The following is a 20,421-nucleotide window of genomic DNA, read 5'->3' on the forward strand; positions in this document are numbered from 1 at the left end:
TAATATAATTATTTATTAGAGTGTGCATAAGGAAATCTGTATTGTATATTGATCAACTTATTAAACTATAAAAGAAGGCATAAACATAAAACTTTCAGTAAGAATGCTGCATAGAAGCACCATTCCTTCTTTATGTTTGAGAATATTCTGGATCCAGGGTTCTAATTCCTATATCTAATACTTACACTACAAATAAGAGAACTTAAGATTTTTAAAAAATCTCTTCTGTTTTGTTTTAGTTCTCTCTGCTCTGGGTAAGCTGGGATAAGAAACAGAAAAACTGCAGGAAATTTTCAATCTTGCCTCAAACCAAAAAGTTCTGAAAATATTTTCCTTTTTGTCTCATTCACACAGAGCAGATATAGATTTAGCATTTTATTCATTTGAGATAGGATCACCAAAGTCTGAATCTTGATATTTGTGACCGAAGAATGTCAAGTCTGGTATTTTTATAGCAATCCATAGTTTTCTTTCGTTAATATTTTGAGTACCTGCATTTCAGAAAAACATCCTGCATTGTATAGCTGACCTGTTCCAAACAGGCCTGCTAACAGAGAGGTGCCAATGGGACAGTTGCACCGGGGCCCAGGGCTCCAGGTTGCAATAGCAGTGATGGCCAGAGCCCCAGGCTCCTATGACTTGCTTCCAGAACGCTTTATGCTTCTCTGAGGGCTGGCGGGGGCGCACCACACTCTGACGGCGATGAGGGTTGGCTGCCTCAGCCCTCCCCTTCTGTTTGAGGTCTTGTCCCTTCCAGGAGCACAGAGCAGTCCTCTTCCCTCCCCCCCCCCCCCCGACATACCTTGCCCAGAGGCCCATGGAGGCTGCTAGCTCCCCTGGACCCAAAGCAAGAAGTCCTGAAAATATTTGTATTTTGTCTCATTCACAGAGATATAGATTTATGCTCAGATCCTCAAATGTTTTCAGGCACCTACCTCTCATTGATTTCAACAGTCTATTGGTTTGCATCTCATGCTGTCCCTCACACCACATAGTGGATGCAAAACCACATCAGCATTCTCCACTCATAAGTGTGAATTGAACAGACATCGTGTAGTGTTTCCTGGAGCTCTTTTTTCATAAGGATAAGTATATAGCTGGAGCTCAAGTTTCATAATGATAAAAAATGGGTGACTACTCTACCCTAGTAATTGGATTTAAACAATACTTAGGTCTATTGGTGCCTAACTGTAGCAAACTATGCACAAATGTGAATTTAGAAAACTGATTCGGGAAAATGATAGGGATTAAATTTAATTAAACTATAATGGATAATGAGGACAAAGAGCAGCATTGCAGCTGGATGGAGCCAGGGGAGAGGTTTTCTTGTTTTTCATTGTGGGTATCAGTACAAAATAGCTGTCAAATTAGGTCACGTGACTAATAGTTGAACTCTAATAAATACTGGAATACTTTCATCAGACTTGGAAATCTCTCTCTAGCTTTATTCTTTGGCCCTGTTTTGATTCCTATGTTCCCTGGTACTTGCACTCAATGTTCCCAGTGATCCCTTCAGAAATATATGGCTCCTAAAATGGTGACATGGTTTGGCTGTCTAAGAAATTTAGTTTGTTCATTGCTATAAACATAAATGTTACAATTATAAAGAAAGATACCTTTGTAAAAGAACGTTGTGTTGATCGTCTTTTGTAGTGTGGAGTTTGCCTGGATAGTGGGAGTTCTTTCTGGCGCGTTAGTTGAGTAAGATATTGAATATGTTTTAGTAGGGAAATGTGGGTCTTCTTTTCTCTCTTCAGGCCTTGTGGTTCTGAATCCATTTGCCAAGGTGGAGGTATAATGCATATCCTTCACAGCTGCAGAGATTGAAGTCCCTATTGTATGTTTTACTGAAGTATTTGTGTTCATAGCAATTTGGTTTTCCTTGGTAATTGCTTTATCTGAAACAAGATCAGTGCTGTTACTAGTTGTAATCCCATGTGATGTAGTTTCTTGTTTCTGAGAAATAGCCGAATTAGATTTTGTTGTTGTCTGTGTTATTTTTGTAATGGTTTCCAACCAGTTATACTCATTATTGCCATTAGGATTAAGTGTACCTTTCAGTGGAGCAATACATGTTGTGAATGAGATTGCTAGGGAGTCTATGGAGTCCTCTTGTTTAGGAGAGGTAGGATTTTGGTTTGGTTCTTTAGGGTTTTCTGTGTTTCTGCCAGGGAAATTACTGTCTGCCACAGTCATTGGGTCCATTGGAGTGGGGCTTGAATTATCTCTATGATTCTCCTGCTCAGAAGGGACTGAGTTTGCTGCTGGTTTCTGAGTCAAAGAAGGGCTGATGATGATCTTGGAAGTTTGTAATCTGTCAGTTGGAGACTGCTCTGTATTTTTCTGGGTAGCAGTATCTCTAGTGTATGCATTTTCAGAGATGTCTTTGGTTTCAGTAGTCCCCTTGGAAATGGAAGTTGTTACAGATCTTTTAGTAACAGTAGAGGTTTCTTTTGTGGTTTCAAAATGGACTTTTGTTTTCATAAAGTCTTTTGGGTTAGAGGTAGTAAGGTTTATTGGTGCAGTAGCAGTAATTTCAATCGCAGGGTTAGCTTTTTTTTCAGGTTCAATGGAAGGTTTGGCAGTGGCTTTTACTGGTGGGATTTGTGTGACAGTGGTACCAAGTCCATCTTGTGTTGGTGACACAGGTCTTTCCTGGGAGTCTTTAGCTATAGTGGACACTTCTTCAGAGACAGTCAGTGTTTCTTTAGTGACAGTACTTTCAGGTGTTTCCTTTTTATCTGTTGTGGTTACCTCTTTGTCATCAGAGGCTTTTTCCGTAGTTGTCCCTTTGATAACCGCAGTCAGTTCTTTTTTCGCTTCAGTTGTTTGTTTGGTGGCCGTAGTTTTCTGTCTGTTATCTTCAGTTTCTTCTTTGTCTGCAGTAGTCAAGTCAGTAGCCACAGCTGTTATTTCAGCAGCAGTAGGTGTCTGTTTAGTGGCAGTTTGTGTCTTTTTAGTTGCTGTAGTTGTGTCCAGTTTAGCTGTTGTCATTATAGATTCTTTAGCTGCAGTAGCTGTTACTTTGGTTGTTACAATCTCTCTATAGGCAAAAGTTGTGTCTTTTCCTGTTGTGTCTTTTTCACCTGTTGTCATTATATTGACTTCAGCTATAGTAGTTGTGTCTTTTGTATCTATTGTCATTACACTCTCTTTGTCCACAGTGCTTGTGTCTTTTTTACCTGTGGTGGCTAGAGTGTCTTTAGTGTCTATAGTTGTGTCTGTTCTAGGTGATCTTGTGACAGTCTCCCTAGCTGCTGCAGTTGTGGCTGTGTTAGGGGAAGATTCAATCTCTCTATATGCAGCAGTTGTGTCTTTTTTAGGCATTAAGCTTTTTTCATATGGACTTGGTCTAATCTCTTCACCTGCAGTAGATGCATCTTTTTTAGTTGCTGATGTTACAGTGTCTTTAGCTGAACCAGTTGTGACTGTTTTAGTTGTTGTTGCAGTCTCTCTTTTTGCAGTAATTGTCTTTTTTGCATCTTTTGTGTCTCTTTCATCTGTAGACATCATAGTCTCTGTAGCCACAGTTGTGTCTTTTTTATCTGTGGTTGATTTGTCTTTTTCACCTGTTGGCATGTTTTCTTTGTTCACAATAGTTATATCTCTTTTACGTGCAGTTGGTTCAGTGTCTTTAATTTCTGCAGTTGTGCTTGTTCTTGGTGCCCTTGTTACAGTCTTCCTAGCTGCAGTAGTTGTGTGTTTTTTAGTTAAGTCTTTTTCATCTAGAGTTATAACTTCATCACTTACTGTGGTTGTCTCTCTTTCATTTGTCAAGTCAGTAGCCACAGTTGTTACTTCAGCAGCAGTAGGTGTCTTTTTAGTTGCTGTAGTTGTGTCTAGTTTAGCTGTTGTCATTATAGATTCTTTAGCTGTAGTAGCTAGTACTTTGGTTGTTACCTTTTCTTTGTCTACAATAGTTGTATCTTTTCTTCCTGTTGTTGTTACAGTGTCTTTAATTTCTGTAGTTGTGTCTGTTCTAGGTGCTCTTGTTACAGTGTTCTTAGCTGCAGTAGTTGTACCTTTTTCACTCATTACGTCTTTTTCATCCGGACTGAATATAATATCATTTACTGTGGTTGTGTCTTTCTTAGCTATTGTGGTAGCGTCTTTTTTTGCTGTTGTTTTTACAGTGTCTTTAGCTGCAGCTGTCGTGACTGGTTTTGCTGTTGTTACAGTCTGACTTTCAGTAATAGCTGTTACTGTTTTATCTGTTTGGGCTATTGTTTCTTTATCTATTGTAGTTGTTACAATACTTGTGTTTTTCTTAGCTATGGTTGCCCCTTTAGTGGTAGTAGGTGTGGCATTTTTCATAGATGTAGTACTTTTGTCTTTAGCTTTGGTGACATGAGCTGCATTAGTTAATGCTGAGATCTTAGTTGTACTTGTTGTAGTAGTAGGTGGCATGCTGGTCTTTGGAGTTAATATCTTTGTAGTATTCATTTTGATTGTCATAGTAGTTTTATGTGGTTGGGAGGCAGGGGTCTCTCTAAAATTTTCTTCTGACAAAGGAGCTGCTGTTGTAGCTTTATTTCCTTCTCTTAAAATTTTTCTGTTGGGGTGCTTTGTAGTAGGAGCAGGCCTGGTGCCCGCATTTTCCAATCCACTGCCAATCTCCTCAGAAATTTCTCTTATTTTATCAGCTGTAGTTCTTCTGTTTTTTGAGTCTTTCTCTACAAGAAGCACATATCAAGTTAAAGCGCCATTTTTTAATTTTCTCATAGTTCTGCAGCATTCCAGCATTTGCTCTTTTGGATTTGACACTCATGGCTTTTTTGTAAACACAGCTGGCAACAGTTGTAACTCTTGTAAATTATAGCAATATCTCTTTCACTTTTTTTCTGTAAAGTTGCACTGTTTTAACTTAAATCGATTTAGAAACCTTTGTGAATACAGGTTGAACCTCTCTAGTTCAACACCCTAAGGATCTGACTGGTGCTGAACCAGAGAATTTGCCACACACGAGAGGTCAATATTGTCTAATATTACTAATGCTGCCACTGCTTCTTGGCCTTTTAGAAGACATTTAGGGGTAGATTAGAGCTAAATAACAGCACACAACGCTGAGTCAGGACTGGTGGCTGTAAACAAATGTTATGAGACAGCGGGAAACTTGGCCACACCCATGATTAGTGGACACCTGGCTAACTAAAATCATGCCAGATCACAGATGATTCTGGACCAGAGAGTGCCAGACTAGAGAAGTTCAACCTGTACCTTAATTCAATTTAAACCTAGTTTTTATCAGGTTAGCTTAATTCATCAAGAGATAAGGACTTGAGTTAAGCTAACCTGATAAAAGACAAGTTTAAATTGTGTTTAACTGTGACTGTCCATGCAAGATTTTACATTGGTTTAATTAAGTTGGTTTAAAATCACACCTTTAGTTAAATAAGTGCACCCTTGAAAATGGGAAAGCCTGTTATTTTTATAATCATATTCTTATGCCACCTGTAATCATTGTGACATGTGGTGGTGCACTGTGTTGTGACTTTTCCAATGTCAGTTGTTTCTCTAATAACAAACTGTGTGAGGAAATGGGAAGTCTTTGGAGACAGGTTAGATTTTATTACCTTTTCTAGTTGTTAAATACACAGATTGTAAATGTTAAATGGTGCTGGGCTGGAAAAAGGATGTGTGCTAGGAAATACCCCACCTCCTGGCCTTGGGGAAGACGGGTGTTAATGACATTTTAATATAAAAGTCTCAGAAGGGTATCTGTGTTAGTCTGTACCTGCAAAAAAGAAAAGAAAAAAAACGAATTCTAAGGTGCCACAGGACTCCTTGTAGTTTTTGTAATATAAAAGTGAACAGAGTCTAAAGGATCCACCTTTAGATTTGGGCCAAAAATGCTCTCACGCTAGGCCAAGCAATTCTGAGAGCAACACCATGTTCGCAATTCTATCCTGTGTGTATCTGCAGTCAACCCTCCTACCCAACAAAGCCACTCACATCCTTCTTTAGAAAAGAGATTTCAGTGTGCCAAGCTATCTAATCTCCTGCCTACCTAAGTTCTACACGATTACCTGAGCCTGCCTAGTGACTTATTACGCAGGGGATTCTCAAAAATAGTTAGTTGACTCTGGTTACAGTATAGTTCTGGTAGGCCTTTTTTCTTGCTTCATCTGCTTTACTATATATGAAGGAGATTGTTTTTCATTTTAAAAAAGGAATAGGGCTATTGGTGCACTTAAGATCTGAAAAGGGAGAGATACTGCATTGACTAAAGGAGGACTTCTTCATGCTGCTTAGGACATTTTGATTCTTCCATGGAAATATATCAATTTTGGTCTTTTTCTGTGTCAACTTTAATGGTGGCTCTACTCTGAAAAGGGACCCTGTAAAAATGCCAACATGGGGTTATATGTTTATTGTCACTTAGTGAGTTCTGTATTGAATGTTCCAAACTTACAAGTAAAACTAGGTATGTTGGAATCTCTGGCAAACTGTCCTTATTTGGTAAACTGCAAATGAGCCTGTGCATGGCCCTAATAACCTCAGTGGAGTCTCATGTGAGCTTAATGGTCTGTCCATGCAGAATAGCTTACAAGCTCAAGACTTTTAAAGCATTTAATCAGAGGTGAAACAGAAAATATTAAAAAAGAGGATTGTTTGCAGTAAATCCTTAAAAATTCTTTCTACATAGAAAGACAAGCATGCTTCTATTATATTGCTACTTATACTGTTTACATTTGATTTCTGCATTAGGCTGTTTGATCACAATCCATACCTTTCATCAAAATGCAGGACAATGCAGCACTTTGCATTTTGCTTCAGCTACCCCAGACTAACACGGCTACATTTCTATCACATACCTTTCATGGCATCCTTCGCTTTTCTATTATTTTTGTTTTTAATGTCCTTTGTTTGGCCATTTTCATTGGGATTTTTTGACGAAGCCTTTGTCTTCCGAATGGTTGTGGTCGACAATGAAGAAGACGATGAGGAAGATGATTTCTGTTTCTCAGATTCTGAATGTTCTGTAGCCAAGTAAAACAATTGGTGAAAATGGGAAGCCATGTAAAACACGTTGTAGAAGAAGCTAATACTCAGTTTACAAGAAAATTGTTCTCAAAAGATAAAGGTTTGGAGTGTTGAAGATGGGAAGTATTTGAAATGGCTTGCCTCCTGAGCCAGCAATGAATGGAAGCAACACCCAGAAGGAGGTAGCAAATGTTATGGTCATATTCCTGAAAACTTGAGCCCTTCGCAGCCTCATTTAATACAGGCAGTCCCCGAATTACGCGGATCCAACTTACGTCGGATCTGCAGTAACGAACAGGGATTTTTCTCGCCCCGGAGGACTGGAGCAGCGGGACGCCTGGTCCCGCTGCCCACCTCCTCCGGGGCGAGAAAAGCTGCTCCCCGTCTCCCTGGTCTGCTGGCGGAGGACCCGGGGCCGGACCCGCGGCCACTTCCAGATCAGCTGGAAGCACCGCGGGTCCGGCTGGGTCCTCCACGGCTTTGCTCAGCGTCTCCCTGGTCTGCAGAATGACAGACATTCAGAGAATGACATGAATGACAGTTCAGAGGATTCCCTTTCAAGTGCAGATGTAAAAGATCTTTGTAGCAGAATGCAGGTGGTTAAGTCACTCGACTTAAGTAATTAAGTCTTAAGTAATTAAGTCTTAAGTAATTAAGTACTTAAGTAATTAAGTAATTCGACACTCTCCGGGAAGGAATGAACAAACACTCAAACTATCTTACCCATTACCAAGATAGCTTCCCCAATTATCACCTCTAATACCATTAGCTCACAGACATCCCACTCTCCCCACCTCTAATATCATCAATTCACAGACACTTACCTTCCTTCCTTCCCCCCCCCCCCCCGCATCTCCCTCCTGTTATGAAATGTGATTTGTCCTTTTCATATTTGTTCATTTTTTTAATTGTATCCTTTGGTATATATGGTTGTGACTATTTTCTTCCACTATTTGATCTGAGGAAGTGGGTCTGGCCCACGAAAGCTCATCATCTAATAAACCATCTTGTTAGTCTTTAAAGTGCTACATTGTCCTGCATTTTGCTTCAGCTACCCCAGACTAACACGGCTACATTTCTATCACTATTCTGCAGAGCTCAAGGCATTTCAAAGCAGTCTCCCATGCCTCAGAGAAACAGGTTTAATTTTTTTATAAACTTTTAAAAGTAATAAACAGGAAAACACTCTCGTCCAGGAGTTTTCGAACTTTCTCATATTATGGACCACTTCCCTGCCAGGGTCTGCTCCCCTTGGAATCTCCTAATCCCAACTGCACACCTTCCCTGGGGTTACGGTAACGCGTGGTTACCTGACAAGCATGAATAAGAAAAGAGTAAGGAGATAAAAGGGAAATGCAGCCATTTTAGTAGAACTGAATAGTAATAACTTTGGTTCATTTCCTCCCATTTTGTATGCTGGGCTTTATTTCCTCTTCATGATGTACAGCTTAAAGACCAAAACATGCTCACCTCAGTCCAGGGGTCTCTAATTGCTGACCCACTGGCCATCTATTGCCCGAGCACTTCCTCAATCTGGCCCATGAAATATTTGAAAAAGTTATTTAATCAGACCTGTGTGGCTGCCAACCCAAGGACGGGGGTGAGGGGGTAGGTACAGGTGGGAACTCACCCTCACCTAGGCCCCCAGCACCCATATAGTCCCGGACATAGAGGGAACCACTCAGTCTGGGATGCCACGCTAGCTGCCTCCACTGTGATGTGAACTGCTCTGGCCAGGGAGCTGCCTGAGCTGATGCCCTTCTGCAAACAGCAGGGAAGGGTAGTTTGTTTTGCTTTTGGTTACCCTGGGTGGGGACCCCAGAACGAGGATGCAAATGTTAGTGCGGGGCAAGCAGGATCCTAGTCTGAGGACATGGATGTGGGATAGGGGAAAATCTCAGAGCAAGGACATGGGGGTGTCAGGGTGAGGACTCAGTTTCAGGTCTTTTGTGGGATCCTGGTCTCTTTCTCAGCTCCTGGACACGGGAGAAACTCATGAATCAGCCCCACCCCCGACCCTCCCAAAAGAGAATGGCTTCTTAAAATCACAGATAAAGTAAACTTGGGGAACTTTTTAAGAACATAAAAATAGTCATAGTGTGTCAGACCAAAAGTCCATCTAGTATCCGTCTTCTGACAGTGGCCAATGCCAAATGTCCCAGAAGGAGTGAACAGAACAAGAAATCATCATGTGATCCCTCTCCTGTCATACATTTCCAGACAAACAGAGGCTAGGGACGCCATTCATGAACCTAACCTCCATGAATTTATCTAGCTCTTTTTTGAACCCAGTTAAATTCCTGATCTTCACAACATACTCTAGCAAGGAGTTCCACAGGTTGACTGTGTGCTGCATGAAGAAAAACTTCCTTTTGTTTGTTTTAAACCTATTACCTATTGGTAGCATTAGGTGACCCCTAGTTCTTATAACTTTTCCTTATTCACTTTTCCCACACCAGTCATGATTTTATAGACCTCTATCATATCTATCATACCATTCATATTTATTTGGCATCTGGTGTTCGAGGTCTTTGGCTGAACACAAGGCACATTTTCTAGCTTTTCTCTACAAACCGTGAGACCTAAAGTCTTCCTTTAAAAAAAAAGGGGAGGGGAGAAAAGTGTGGTTGGGATTCTCTTCTAATACGAGGCACCAACAAACAAGCATAATCTACCAAATCAGAGTGATCACAGCTGGCAGCCATGCACGAGGCATGAGGAAGTGAAATTCCCAGATCTGGCTTAATTCTAACAACGTGGCTGGGGCTTCCCAGGAAAAAAAACAGTCCCAATTATCAGGAGGCTTGTGATCAAATCAGGAGAGTTGGTATCACTGATGTCTAGTCAGTTTCACAAAATGCGTTAGTAGTTTCACAGCTTTCCCCTACGGACGGGACAGCTCTGCAAACACGGCTCCTGGGCCACAGGGACGAGCTGGCAGCGGCATGGAGCTAGCAGTGGGAAGCTACTCTAGCCCCGCTCCACTGCCTGTGTGGGGTGAAGTGGGTTTTAAATTGCCTTGGGGTGGCAGGTTGGGCTGAGGGATGTATGGGTAGGGAGGTACAGAGACACCTTCCCCCTCTCCCCATAGCCCTGCCAGAGTGGGGGTGCTCACTGGTCCACTAGGAGGATTTGAGGACTGACACTGACCCTAAGATAAATTGAGTTTGAGACCTTTGGCTTTGTTAGTAGCCCCATTGACTTTACTCAGGTCATACTTCATATCTAAATTGATCAGGAATTGGTCATAAGTATATGACCTTGTATAATTGGTCATAAGTATATGGCCTTGTATTTCTTTGTATTATATCTCCGACATATTGTACAGTTTTGTTTTGTCCTCCTAGGTGTTTTGCTTCAGATTTGGTGTTGCCCACTATCAGACCTAAGCTTACACACACACTTCCTTGACCCCCGACAGACACACAACACCTTCATGTAGTTTAGAGCAGGATTCATTTTGCTTCTCAAAAAAGCTCCCAGAAATTACTAAGAGCAAGCATTGCTGCTTAACAAGGGTTGGACAGCACTGTGATAGAAGAGCCTGTGGGCCACCTGGAAGAGCTGTACAAACTACTGCTTGAGGCACACTTGTAAATGTACTGTAGGAACAATACTGTATGGCAAAGCATTACAGACTAGTTCTTTCTCCTGTGTAATGTTTGCATAGGCAGTAAATTGACTGGGAGTCTTGTTAAAGGTTTTTGCTCTCATTTAAAAAGTTAAAATGAATGTAATTTCTTTAGCTTTGGTCCTCTGTATCATCTCTCTATGACAAATTAATGCAATGAATAGGCAAATATTTTGTAAGATTATTGCAGCTAGTAGGCATATTTTGCAAGAGTTTTAAAGAATTATCTATTAAAACTCTCAAGCATTTGCCATCGTTGACCCCCGGTATAACTATTGTAGTGAATGCAATTACAAGTCTGAATTTCTCAGTCAATGTAAGCATACAAACTTAAACCTATAATCTAACAAGTTACGATATTACATAATCCTAGAAAAAAAGGTGCTTTGCACATTCTGCAAAGAAAGACTGAGGGTATGTCTACACTCCACGCTTATTTCGAAATAAGCTATTCCAGAATAGTTATTCCAAAATAGCTTATTTCAAAATAGAATGTCTACAGGAAAGCCTCAAAATTAGTCCGAGGGAGGCTCCCCTAATGTAGATGTGCTGTGTCAATTTAGAGCCCCTGGACGCACTGGGGAGGAATAACTTAGAATGGCCCTGGTGAAGAGCTATTTCAAAATAGCAGCAGTGGAGCATCCACACATGCCTTATTTCAAAATAGCTATTTCAGACTAGGCGTTATTCCTCATAGAATGAGGTTTACAGATTTTGGAATAAGCCGTCTGTTATTTGGAAATTATTTGGTAATGGTAGCCTAATCTACATGACTCTGGCGACAGAGGCATGTAGTCTAGACGTAGCCTAAGATCTTCTCTGAAGAGTATATGATGTAATAAATTCTAGGAACAAGCTTAATAGCTATGTGGAAACATCTCACATTAGTTTTCTACAGCTAGAACTGTGGAGTGATTTTTAACATTCACTCAGATAATGCCAGTTGCATTCATTTTCTTTCTTACCTTCCATAACTTCATGGGATTGAACTACTTTCTTTGGTTTCTTATTCTTTGAATTTTTTGATGACCGTTTAGCAGTTGTTTTGGTCACCAAAGGAGTTGTTCTGGTTGATGATGATTTCGTAGTAAGTGCTGAAGCCAAGAAAAATACAATGTGTTAATGGAAATTCCATTCTCATTCAGCATGAAGCATATTATCATTAACAAATGAAATGGAACAGCTGTGACACATTTCTACTATAAGTCTAATTTTGCTTCACTCCCTCTATTCCACTAAATTTTTGCAAAACACATGCACGCACACACACACTTTTAGACCGGAAGCTTCTCGTGCTTACTTTAAGACCAGAGAAAACTTTTTTTCTGAAAGATTGAGATCAACTAAACACTTTTTTTTTCATTAATGGGACTTAAGGGGAAACAAGGCTTTACTTTTTAAAATGTTGGTTCACTTTTATGTCCACTTACTCCAAGCTAAAAAAAATGTCTTGAGCCGCAAACTTGGAAGCAAGGTCAGATCCAGGTATTAGGTTAGTCCTCTTAAGTTCTCTGTTGAGGCTAAATCAGGGTCTGGGTTCAGATATACTGTCACTGAAATCTCATGAGGTTTCACACATGTTCATACCAGAACCGGAAAATAATTTGGGATCCAGTAGTCAGTCTAAACCGCAGGTGTGAATTTGGATCAGAGAGTGAGTCAGATAGCAAGGGTTCGGGTAAAGGTCAGCTGTCCAGCCATGGCAGAAGAAAGATAGAAGGCAATGGATGTGGTTTCACAAGGCTGCAACTTTATTCACTTAAAATATCTGGGAGCATCTGGCAATAAATTGTGCAGTTCAAATCATTAACCTTTTCTTAATTTCCACATAATCCTAACGTCATAACCTACTTCATCCCAATGGGCCCCAGACATGCTACCTGGGCCTGTCTGGCAGAGAGAGAAAAATTCCTTCCCAGCTCCCCCAGTAAAAGGCTAACTAGTGCAATGCACACAGGCTGTCAAGTGGGAGCCTTGTCCTTTTGTCAAATTCATGGGTGGGAGGGGTGGATGCTGCCAGCTCAGTCTTAGGGACTGCAGGGACCTGGCAGCCACTTCTTGGAGCCACGTGGAACCTGCACAGGTAGAAGCCTGCAGTAGCCCAGGGCCTTGTTGTGCTGAAAACACCCAGAAAACACCCAGAAAAGAGAAACACATGGGAGCACTCTACTAACAATGTCTTGTGTGACGTGTGAACAGTATAAGACCACTTTCTCCCTTGCACAAAATGAGACCTGGAAATGTGGGTTATGTCGGGATTAACATGGTACAATATGATATTAATTTGAAACTTCTGTAAGACATTACAGAAATCCATATTTGGTTAACTATTCTTAAGTAACCTTGCATGATTGGTTATAGGGAGACTGTATAGGGAGACTGAGCAGTGACAGCAGAGGAGGTATCTACCATTCCTATGGATTTCCTCCAATTTCAGCATTGAATAGCAGATACACACCGAAGCTTTGCAGCAGAGTATGGGCTCTTCCCTATTTTTTCCTTTGCTAAAGTACCTGGAGGTCCAAGATGCAACTGCCTTTTGTGGGGGATTAGGTGAAGTGAAGTTATTAGATAGTTTAGAAATTAGCAAATAATTAAATATTTTAAGCAGTAATTCTGCAGAAAAAATATAGTATTTTTAATCTAGTTCTTTCTGGTTTTGCCTTAGTAAGACAAGGTGTTATTTTAAGCTCTGAAAAGAATCAGACCTCAGCTTCAACTCTTGGGCTACCGCAAAAGAGATCTTCCGCAAAAACTTCTTGTGCAAGAATGCGTCCACACTACAAAAGAACATCACAAAAGTGATGTATTTTTGCACAAGAGAGCATCCAGACTGCATGGATGCTCTCTTGCAAGAAAGCTCTGATTGCTATTCACAGAATGGCCACCAGGGCACCTGTACTTCTTTCAAGAGGCTCTTTTTGCACAAAACTCCCGTTTTCCATCCACACATACCTTTTTGCGCAAGCGCTCTTGACAAAAAGGAGTTATTCCTTGTAAAAAGAGGAATACCTGTACCGAAAAAGCCCTCTGTTCTGTTGATTCACTGTAAATTTACATGCTCAAAAACACGCTTGAGGTGTGGACACGCCATGGGTTTTTGCGCAAAAACAGCTGTTTTTGAGCAAAACCCCTGTAGTGTAGACGTAGCCTGAGAAAGCAGGAAGCAAAAAGGATCAGGAACCAAGATCAGTGGTGAAAATCAGTGTTATCTGGTATATACAACCTTCTTAGCAGTACAAATGGACAGAGGGAAATAGATATTTTGGCACTTGAAAAAGTACAAAAAAGGAAAACCAAAATGATTAGGGGTATGGAACAGTTGCCATATGAGGAGAGATTAATAAGACTGCGACTTTTCAGCCTGGAAAAGAGATAACTAAGGGGGGATATGATAAAAATCATGATTGGTGTGGAAAAAATGAATAAAGAAGAGTTATTTGCACCTTCCCATAACACAAAAATGAGGGGTCACCAAATGAAATGAACAGATTGCAGGATTAAAACAAACAAAAGGAAGTATTTCTTCACACAGCACACAGTCAACCTGTGGAACTCCTTTCAAGAGGATGTTGTGAAGTTCTAGACTATAACAATTAAAAAAAGCTAGATAAATTCATGGAGGATAGGTCCATCAATGGCTACTAGCCAGATTGGCAGGAATGGTGTCCCATTCCCATTCCCATTCCCAGCTTCTGTTTATCAGAAGTTGGGAATAGGTGACAGGAGATGATCAATTGATGATTACCTGATCTGTTCATTCCGTCTAAGGCACCTGGTATTAACCACTTGAAGGAACAGAATACTGGTCTAGATAGACCAGTGTGCCCATTCTTATGTTCTTATGAAATGTTCAAAATATTCATAGCCAGCAGCCTGGTAGTTCAGACCTTAAAACTCATATGATGTTCATGAGTTAGTACAACATTCCCAAGACTTTAATGGGATGTTTAAATTTCTTCATGCAAAGTTAAAAAAAAAAGCAAAAAAAGCAAACAAAGCTGAAAGATGCACTTGTCCAGATAACTATATAAATAAATCTGTAGAAACTGACTCCCATGTCTACATGCAGATACATATGTGTATTCATGCATAGACATCTAACATGCACTAATGTTGCATAAATTGCTGGTTTCGTCCCCTTGGAGGCTAGTCTGATTTACCCCAAGAAGAGAGTCACACTTTCAGGCTGGGTCCAACTCAAGTTTATTGGTTGCAACCACGGTACGGCTAAGGAACTCAATGTTCAAATCAGAGCCGACCCCCAACATCTCATATGCAGGGGTTTTTATAGGGTTCACATCCTTCCTGGTTTAGGTGCCTTAACATGATAGGTTACTTCATTTTTGACGTTTAGCATTCCTATAGGTCAGGTTAATTTTCCCAATGAGGTTAAATACAATGCCTACTTGCTGACTTTGCAGTTACAGCTGTCTTACAGTCATTCACTTTTGCTGAACAATGGGCAAGCCATACTTCCCTTTTTCCTTTCCTGCTTGAGCCGGTCACAAGTTTAAAGGATGTGGAATCTATCCATATCTCTACTTAACAGAAGACTGGTTTCACTTCCCCTCGTCTCCTTATTATAAGTTATTACCTGTGACAGGCCCTGACCTTTGTCATGTCTTACTCCTATACAAATAGCAAATATATCTAAGCATTAGCAATGTATATATATTGTACGTGCCCCTCATAGGGGAATCAATGGCTCCGGGGGATTTGACTTCCCTTTTACACATCACTAACATGTATACTTCCGCATTGTTTAATAGTACAATTGTTATTTACTATCCCAACTACGATCAGGGCTCCAGGGTGGTAGGTGCTAGACATACACATAAAAAGAGAGAATCTTTTAATAAAGAGTTTATAATGTAGCTAGACAAAGATGGAGAAACACTGGTTCTTCTGCAATTGCTAGTCAGCAACATTCACTTTTTAAAGAGTAATATATTGTGACAGACCTAAGCCAGCAGCCTTCCACACTCTGGTGAAAGCAGAGATACAGGGCACTGAATAAGTGGCTTTCTCTTTCCAGTGTAAACTACTAGAGCAGGAGTGGCCAACAGCAGCAGAAGAAATGCGAAGAGCCACCTCAGAATTGTCAAGCAAAAAAAAGAAGGAGACTGCCCCTTTAAGGAGCAAGCGGGCTTAGGCTTTTTGGCTATATCAGGCTCCCATCGATGGCCACCATCTTGGGCATCTTTTTGAATTGCCGACCCGGTGAGCACAGGGAGGCTGGCGGCGGGGCATTTGAGGGGGCGGGAGAGGCTTCGTAAGCCACACTTTTGGGGGAAAGAGCCTCATGTGGCTCGTGAGCCGCGGGTTGGCCATGGCTGTACTAAGGCCGGATGCAGTAAAATGAAGGCAGGAAAACACATGGGGCTAATTAGCTAGCTTGCTCCCTCAGGAAGTCACTCCACACCTGCAGCCAAGGAGAGGAAGACAAACAGTAAGGGACCTGCAGGAGAAAGGGAGGAACAAGAAGCTGTGTGTGAGCTGAGAGCTGGTTAACATGTACCAGAGGGAGACATTTTGGAGGGGTTGTTTGGGGAAGTGGCCCAAAGAAAAAACTGCCAAGCCTGAAGGAAAACCAACCATGATTGCTGCTGCTATTTTAGGGTCCCTGGGTCAGAACCCGGAGTAGTGGGTCGGCCCAGGTTCCCCCCAAACCTTCCCCTGACACCAACACAGAGCCTGTCCCAAGAAGGGAGACCAGGACTATGAAGGGGTTTTCACCCCAAAACCATGGACTAGCCTGTGATGAGCATGGCTCACTAAGCTACGGACACTGCCTCCTGTAAAGAGAAAGGGGTTGTGTATAGGACCACTGCGCATGTCTGAGGCTAAAATGATCTGCCAGGAGCGCAAGACCCATGGAACACAGCCACAACTTTGCCACAGTATTTTAATACAATAATATACTTTTAGGTTACATCTATACTGCAGGCTTCTTGCGCAAGAACAGCTGTTCTTGCACAAAAACTTGCAGAGCATCTACACTGCATGTGTGTTCTTGCACAAGTGAATTTACAGTGAAGTGTTGGAACAGAGGGCTTCTTACACAAGAGATATTCCTCTCCTTGTGAAGGATATACCTTTTCGCACAAGAGCTCCCAGGGTTGGGGTCAGGCTCAGGGGACTAGAACACAACACCCTAGCCTCTAAGCCATGTGGGGACCCATTCTGCCCTGCTACTTTTAGGCTGCCCCTTATCCTGCATTCCCCTGCCGGACCCAGCTCCAGTTCTCTCCGTCCCGTCCTGGCATTGGGCTCAGGCTCCTCTTGTGCAAGAAGGCAGTGTGGACGGGAACAGGGGTTTCTTGCGCAAGAAAACCCTATGGCTAAAATGGCCATCAGAGCTTTCTTGTGCAAGAGCACATCCACACTGCCATGGATGCTCTTGCGCAAAAGCATCTCTCTTGTGCAAAATCACATGTCAGTGTGGACATGCAAACTCTTGTGCAAACCAGTTCTTGCAGAAGAAGTCTGCAGTGTAGATGTAGCCTTAGAGTTCCTTTCTCTTTTAAAAGTTTGTTATGAAATGAATACATACTTTGCCATCCAATTATTTGTGAACAAGCCAGCCAAAGGAAGAGAAGTCAAAAAGTTATGCCGCAAACTTTATTCACATGGGTGTACACACATGCGGCAGTACACACACCTCCCTACACAAAGACACAGACTTTTACATACATACAATGCATGCACATACTTGCCTACACAGAGATACTTATTCATGCGCTTTTCCAGAGGCAGCCTCAATCACCTATTTGGGAAGGTGGCTGGAATGGAAAAGATGGGGAGGGAAGAGGCTACAGATGAAAGCAGTGTGAAGGGCAGAGGGGGCAGTGAAGGCGAGAGGAGGGGCAGTAAGAGTATGAGGGTACAGGAGCATGAGGATTTGGGGGACAGATGTATAGGGACGTAATGGCAGTGCAGCAGTGTCTGGAGGTGAATGGATTACAGGGGGGATGGGGATAAGGGACATGGGAGGTGGCGAGTCTGGGTGGGAGAGAGGTGGAAGGGGTACAGTGGTGAGATTGGGACAAGGATAGATGGGATGAGGGAGGGGTGCAGTGATAGGATCTGCGGGGGTAGCCCCATTCCCAGTACTTGGAGATGGAGATACATTACTTCAGACTCCAGGGTGCTGGCAATTGGGCGACAGACAGACAGCGGTTCACTGCAGGGCACACACTGCAGCTTGAACCCTGCCATGGGAGGAGAAGAGGGCTGGGCAGCAGGGGAGACGTGTGCACCCGCCACATCACCCCTCAACAGCTGCCTGCTGAGCACGTACGAGTTGCACTAGTTCCTTTCCTGCCCTGACCCAGCCAATAGGATCTGTGCCTGTGGGCGGAGGGAGGGAGGGCTGTCGCTAGGATCTGAACCTGCTGTCTGCTTCCTGGCCAGGGAGCTGCACAGCACAGTGGTTAGCAGGGAGCCTGCCAGCCCCACTGCCCAGCACAATGGTGCCACCAACCAGAGACTCAATGGCCCAGTCAGCAGTGCTGACCAGAGACACCAGCATCCCTGTTTGACTGGACGTACCAGTCCAAACCCGGACACCTGGGCACTCTATTGTTAAACAAGTTTATCAGCAGTTAAGGACTGCCTGAAAAGATGAGCAGTTAGGAAACCTGAGAGGTAGCTCAGGGCAGTTAATTCAGAGAAGGCCAGTTCCAAGCACCTGTGTTCAAATAAAAGCAGGTTACCAGACCATTCCTTTAATCGCCCCCTCTTAGTTCCTGTTGATTGAGCTTTCCATACATGGGGTTCTGTTACTGAAAGGGAATGAGCCATTCTATTTTCACTGAACTTAATGGCAACCAACGTCCCTTTAATGGGAGCATTTTCAAGTACAAAATAGGTGGGGTTGCCAATCTGCTATAACACATAGGCAGCTACATCAAACATATAAAACACAGAAAACCGTTTATAAGGGAAGTACACTCACCTTCTTCACAATGTTTCTGATAGTCTGGACAGCATTTCCCATATTTTTCGCAGTCTGCATCACAATCACATTCTCTCCCTCTCACAAACGTTTCAAAGCACCGTCCCTTACAGGAGAGTTCTACACAAGGCAAAGCAAGACGTTCAGCGCTATTGCCTGTCTTTGGCTTGGATTGGCTTTGGTCTGTATTGGAACCCTTTTATAATGAAGTCATTCATTTTTGTTGTTATAAAGAGCAACTTCGTATAAGGAGCTAGTTGTTCTGAAGCCTATTTAAATCAATGTGAGGACTCCGCTTGCTTTCAGGGGATTGGCTGTCATGCTCTGTAACTGCAATTTGCACACTGTGGTGTACTGAAGCAATTTAGAATTTGCATTCTGCTTCACTACAAGCTGTTTCACTATCTCAGAATTCACTATAAAAAGGTTCCTTTGAAGAGGATTCCATCCCCCCCCTAGTCAGATGTGATGGCTCTGCAGTATGGGCCAGATGTTAAATATCTCAGAGGGCCTGAATTTAGAGTCAACAAAAATGTTATGCTAGGCCAGATTTTCGAAGAAGCCCCACATTATTTGCATAAGCAATTATTTGCGTGGAGAAGATTAAAAATGTTAATTGAGTACAAAATTATTATTATTTATTATTATCTTATGACATAAGTATAATTAAATAATTCAAATTTAATTAATGCTGCCTATTCCTAATAATCCATTGGGGCTTAACTTTTAATAACCACTAAATTCCTTGCACTACATATTAAATAGTAAGGGTCAATTTATCTGCTTGCAAGAGTGTGCACAGCTCCCATTGATTTCAGAAAGTTATAGGAATTACCCATGTAAATGTTTGTCATATCTTAACACAGCCATTGACATTGTATAGTACGTGTGTAACAGATACATCTTGTGTATTTCAGCGGTCAGATTAGACCTGAAGTCACCAGAAGCTGAGAATACTCAGTACCACCCAGAACGGGGATCCAAATAAGCTGTCAGTTGGTAGTTACACTGGATGGCAGACAGGTAATGAACCCTCTCTGGGTCTGATCTCCTATTGAAGTTCGTCTGTGATTATGTGCAGGGATCAAAACCCTATTTTTCAATAAATATTTGTTGAGTGCTGCTAGGATCATTCATAGACAATTGGCAGCTTCTGACCTTACACTGATAGAAATTCAGTGTAGCCCAACTTATGTCAGGTTTAGCTCCTGATACGTACCAGTGTAAATGAGATCAGAAATAGGTCCTTAAATTACAGTGCTAAGAAAAATTGCATTCCTAATCATTACTCTGACATGCTACTAATGCCAAAATCACTCTGTCAGCTCAGTGGGATTACCTGCATGTTTAAAGTATCAGAGGGGTAGCCGTGTTAGTATGGATCTGCAAAAGCGATGAGGAGTCCTGTGGCACCTTAGAGACTAACAGATGTATTGGAGCATAAGCTTTTGTGGGCAAAGACCCACTTCATCAGATGCATCTGGCAAAGTGGGTCTTTGCCACGAAAGCTTACGCTCCAATACATCTGTTAGTCTATAAGGTGCCACAGGATTCCTCATCACTTCTGCATGTTTAAACGTAAGCACACGCTTGGTCAGGGCTAGGGTGCTCAGCACATAGAATACATAGCCACAAAGAGCCAGACTTGCCTGTCTACCACTAGAGACCTTTAAAAATCTGCCCCTTAGTAACTAAAGACCCTGTTGTATAATAAAGAGAATCTGCAACATTTCAGACCATCCTATCATTCAAGAGAATCAAAGAAATATTGAAATTGCTGAGCAGATTAAAATTTTGTCTTATTCAAATCAGGTTTACCTGAGCTATCAATACACTCCATGTAATA

At 41.9% G+C, this 20,421-nt stretch overlaps 1 protein-coding gene across 2 annotated transcripts in view; it reads right to left on the bottom strand.

The window, feature by feature from the left end:
- PRG4 (proteoglycan 4) overlaps positions 1-20,421 on the bottom strand; it is a 39,219-nt gene that overhangs the window by 12,109 nt on the left and 6,689 nt on the right. For both annotated transcript variants that reach the window (XM_025181860.3, XM_006110867.5), the window contains 4 exons: positions 18,576-18,695; positions 11,581-11,709; positions 6,816-6,980; positions 1,617-4,673 (listed from right to left, as the gene is read on the bottom strand). In XM_025181860.3, the coding sequence (XP_025037645.3) occupies positions 1,617-4,673; positions 6,816-6,980; positions 11,581-11,709; positions 18,576-18,695 (3,471 nt within the window). The remainder of the gene's footprint in view (positions 1-1,616; positions 4,674-6,815; positions 6,981-11,580; positions 11,710-18,575; positions 18,696-20,421) is intronic.

The sequence above is a fragment of the Pelodiscus sinensis genome, chromosome 9, assembly GCF_052426305.1.
Source record: "Pelodiscus sinensis isolate ZL-2025 chromosome 9, ASM5242630v1, whole genome shotgun sequence".
Classification (NCBI taxonomy): Eukaryota; Metazoa; Chordata; order Testudines; family Trionychidae; genus Pelodiscus; species Pelodiscus sinensis.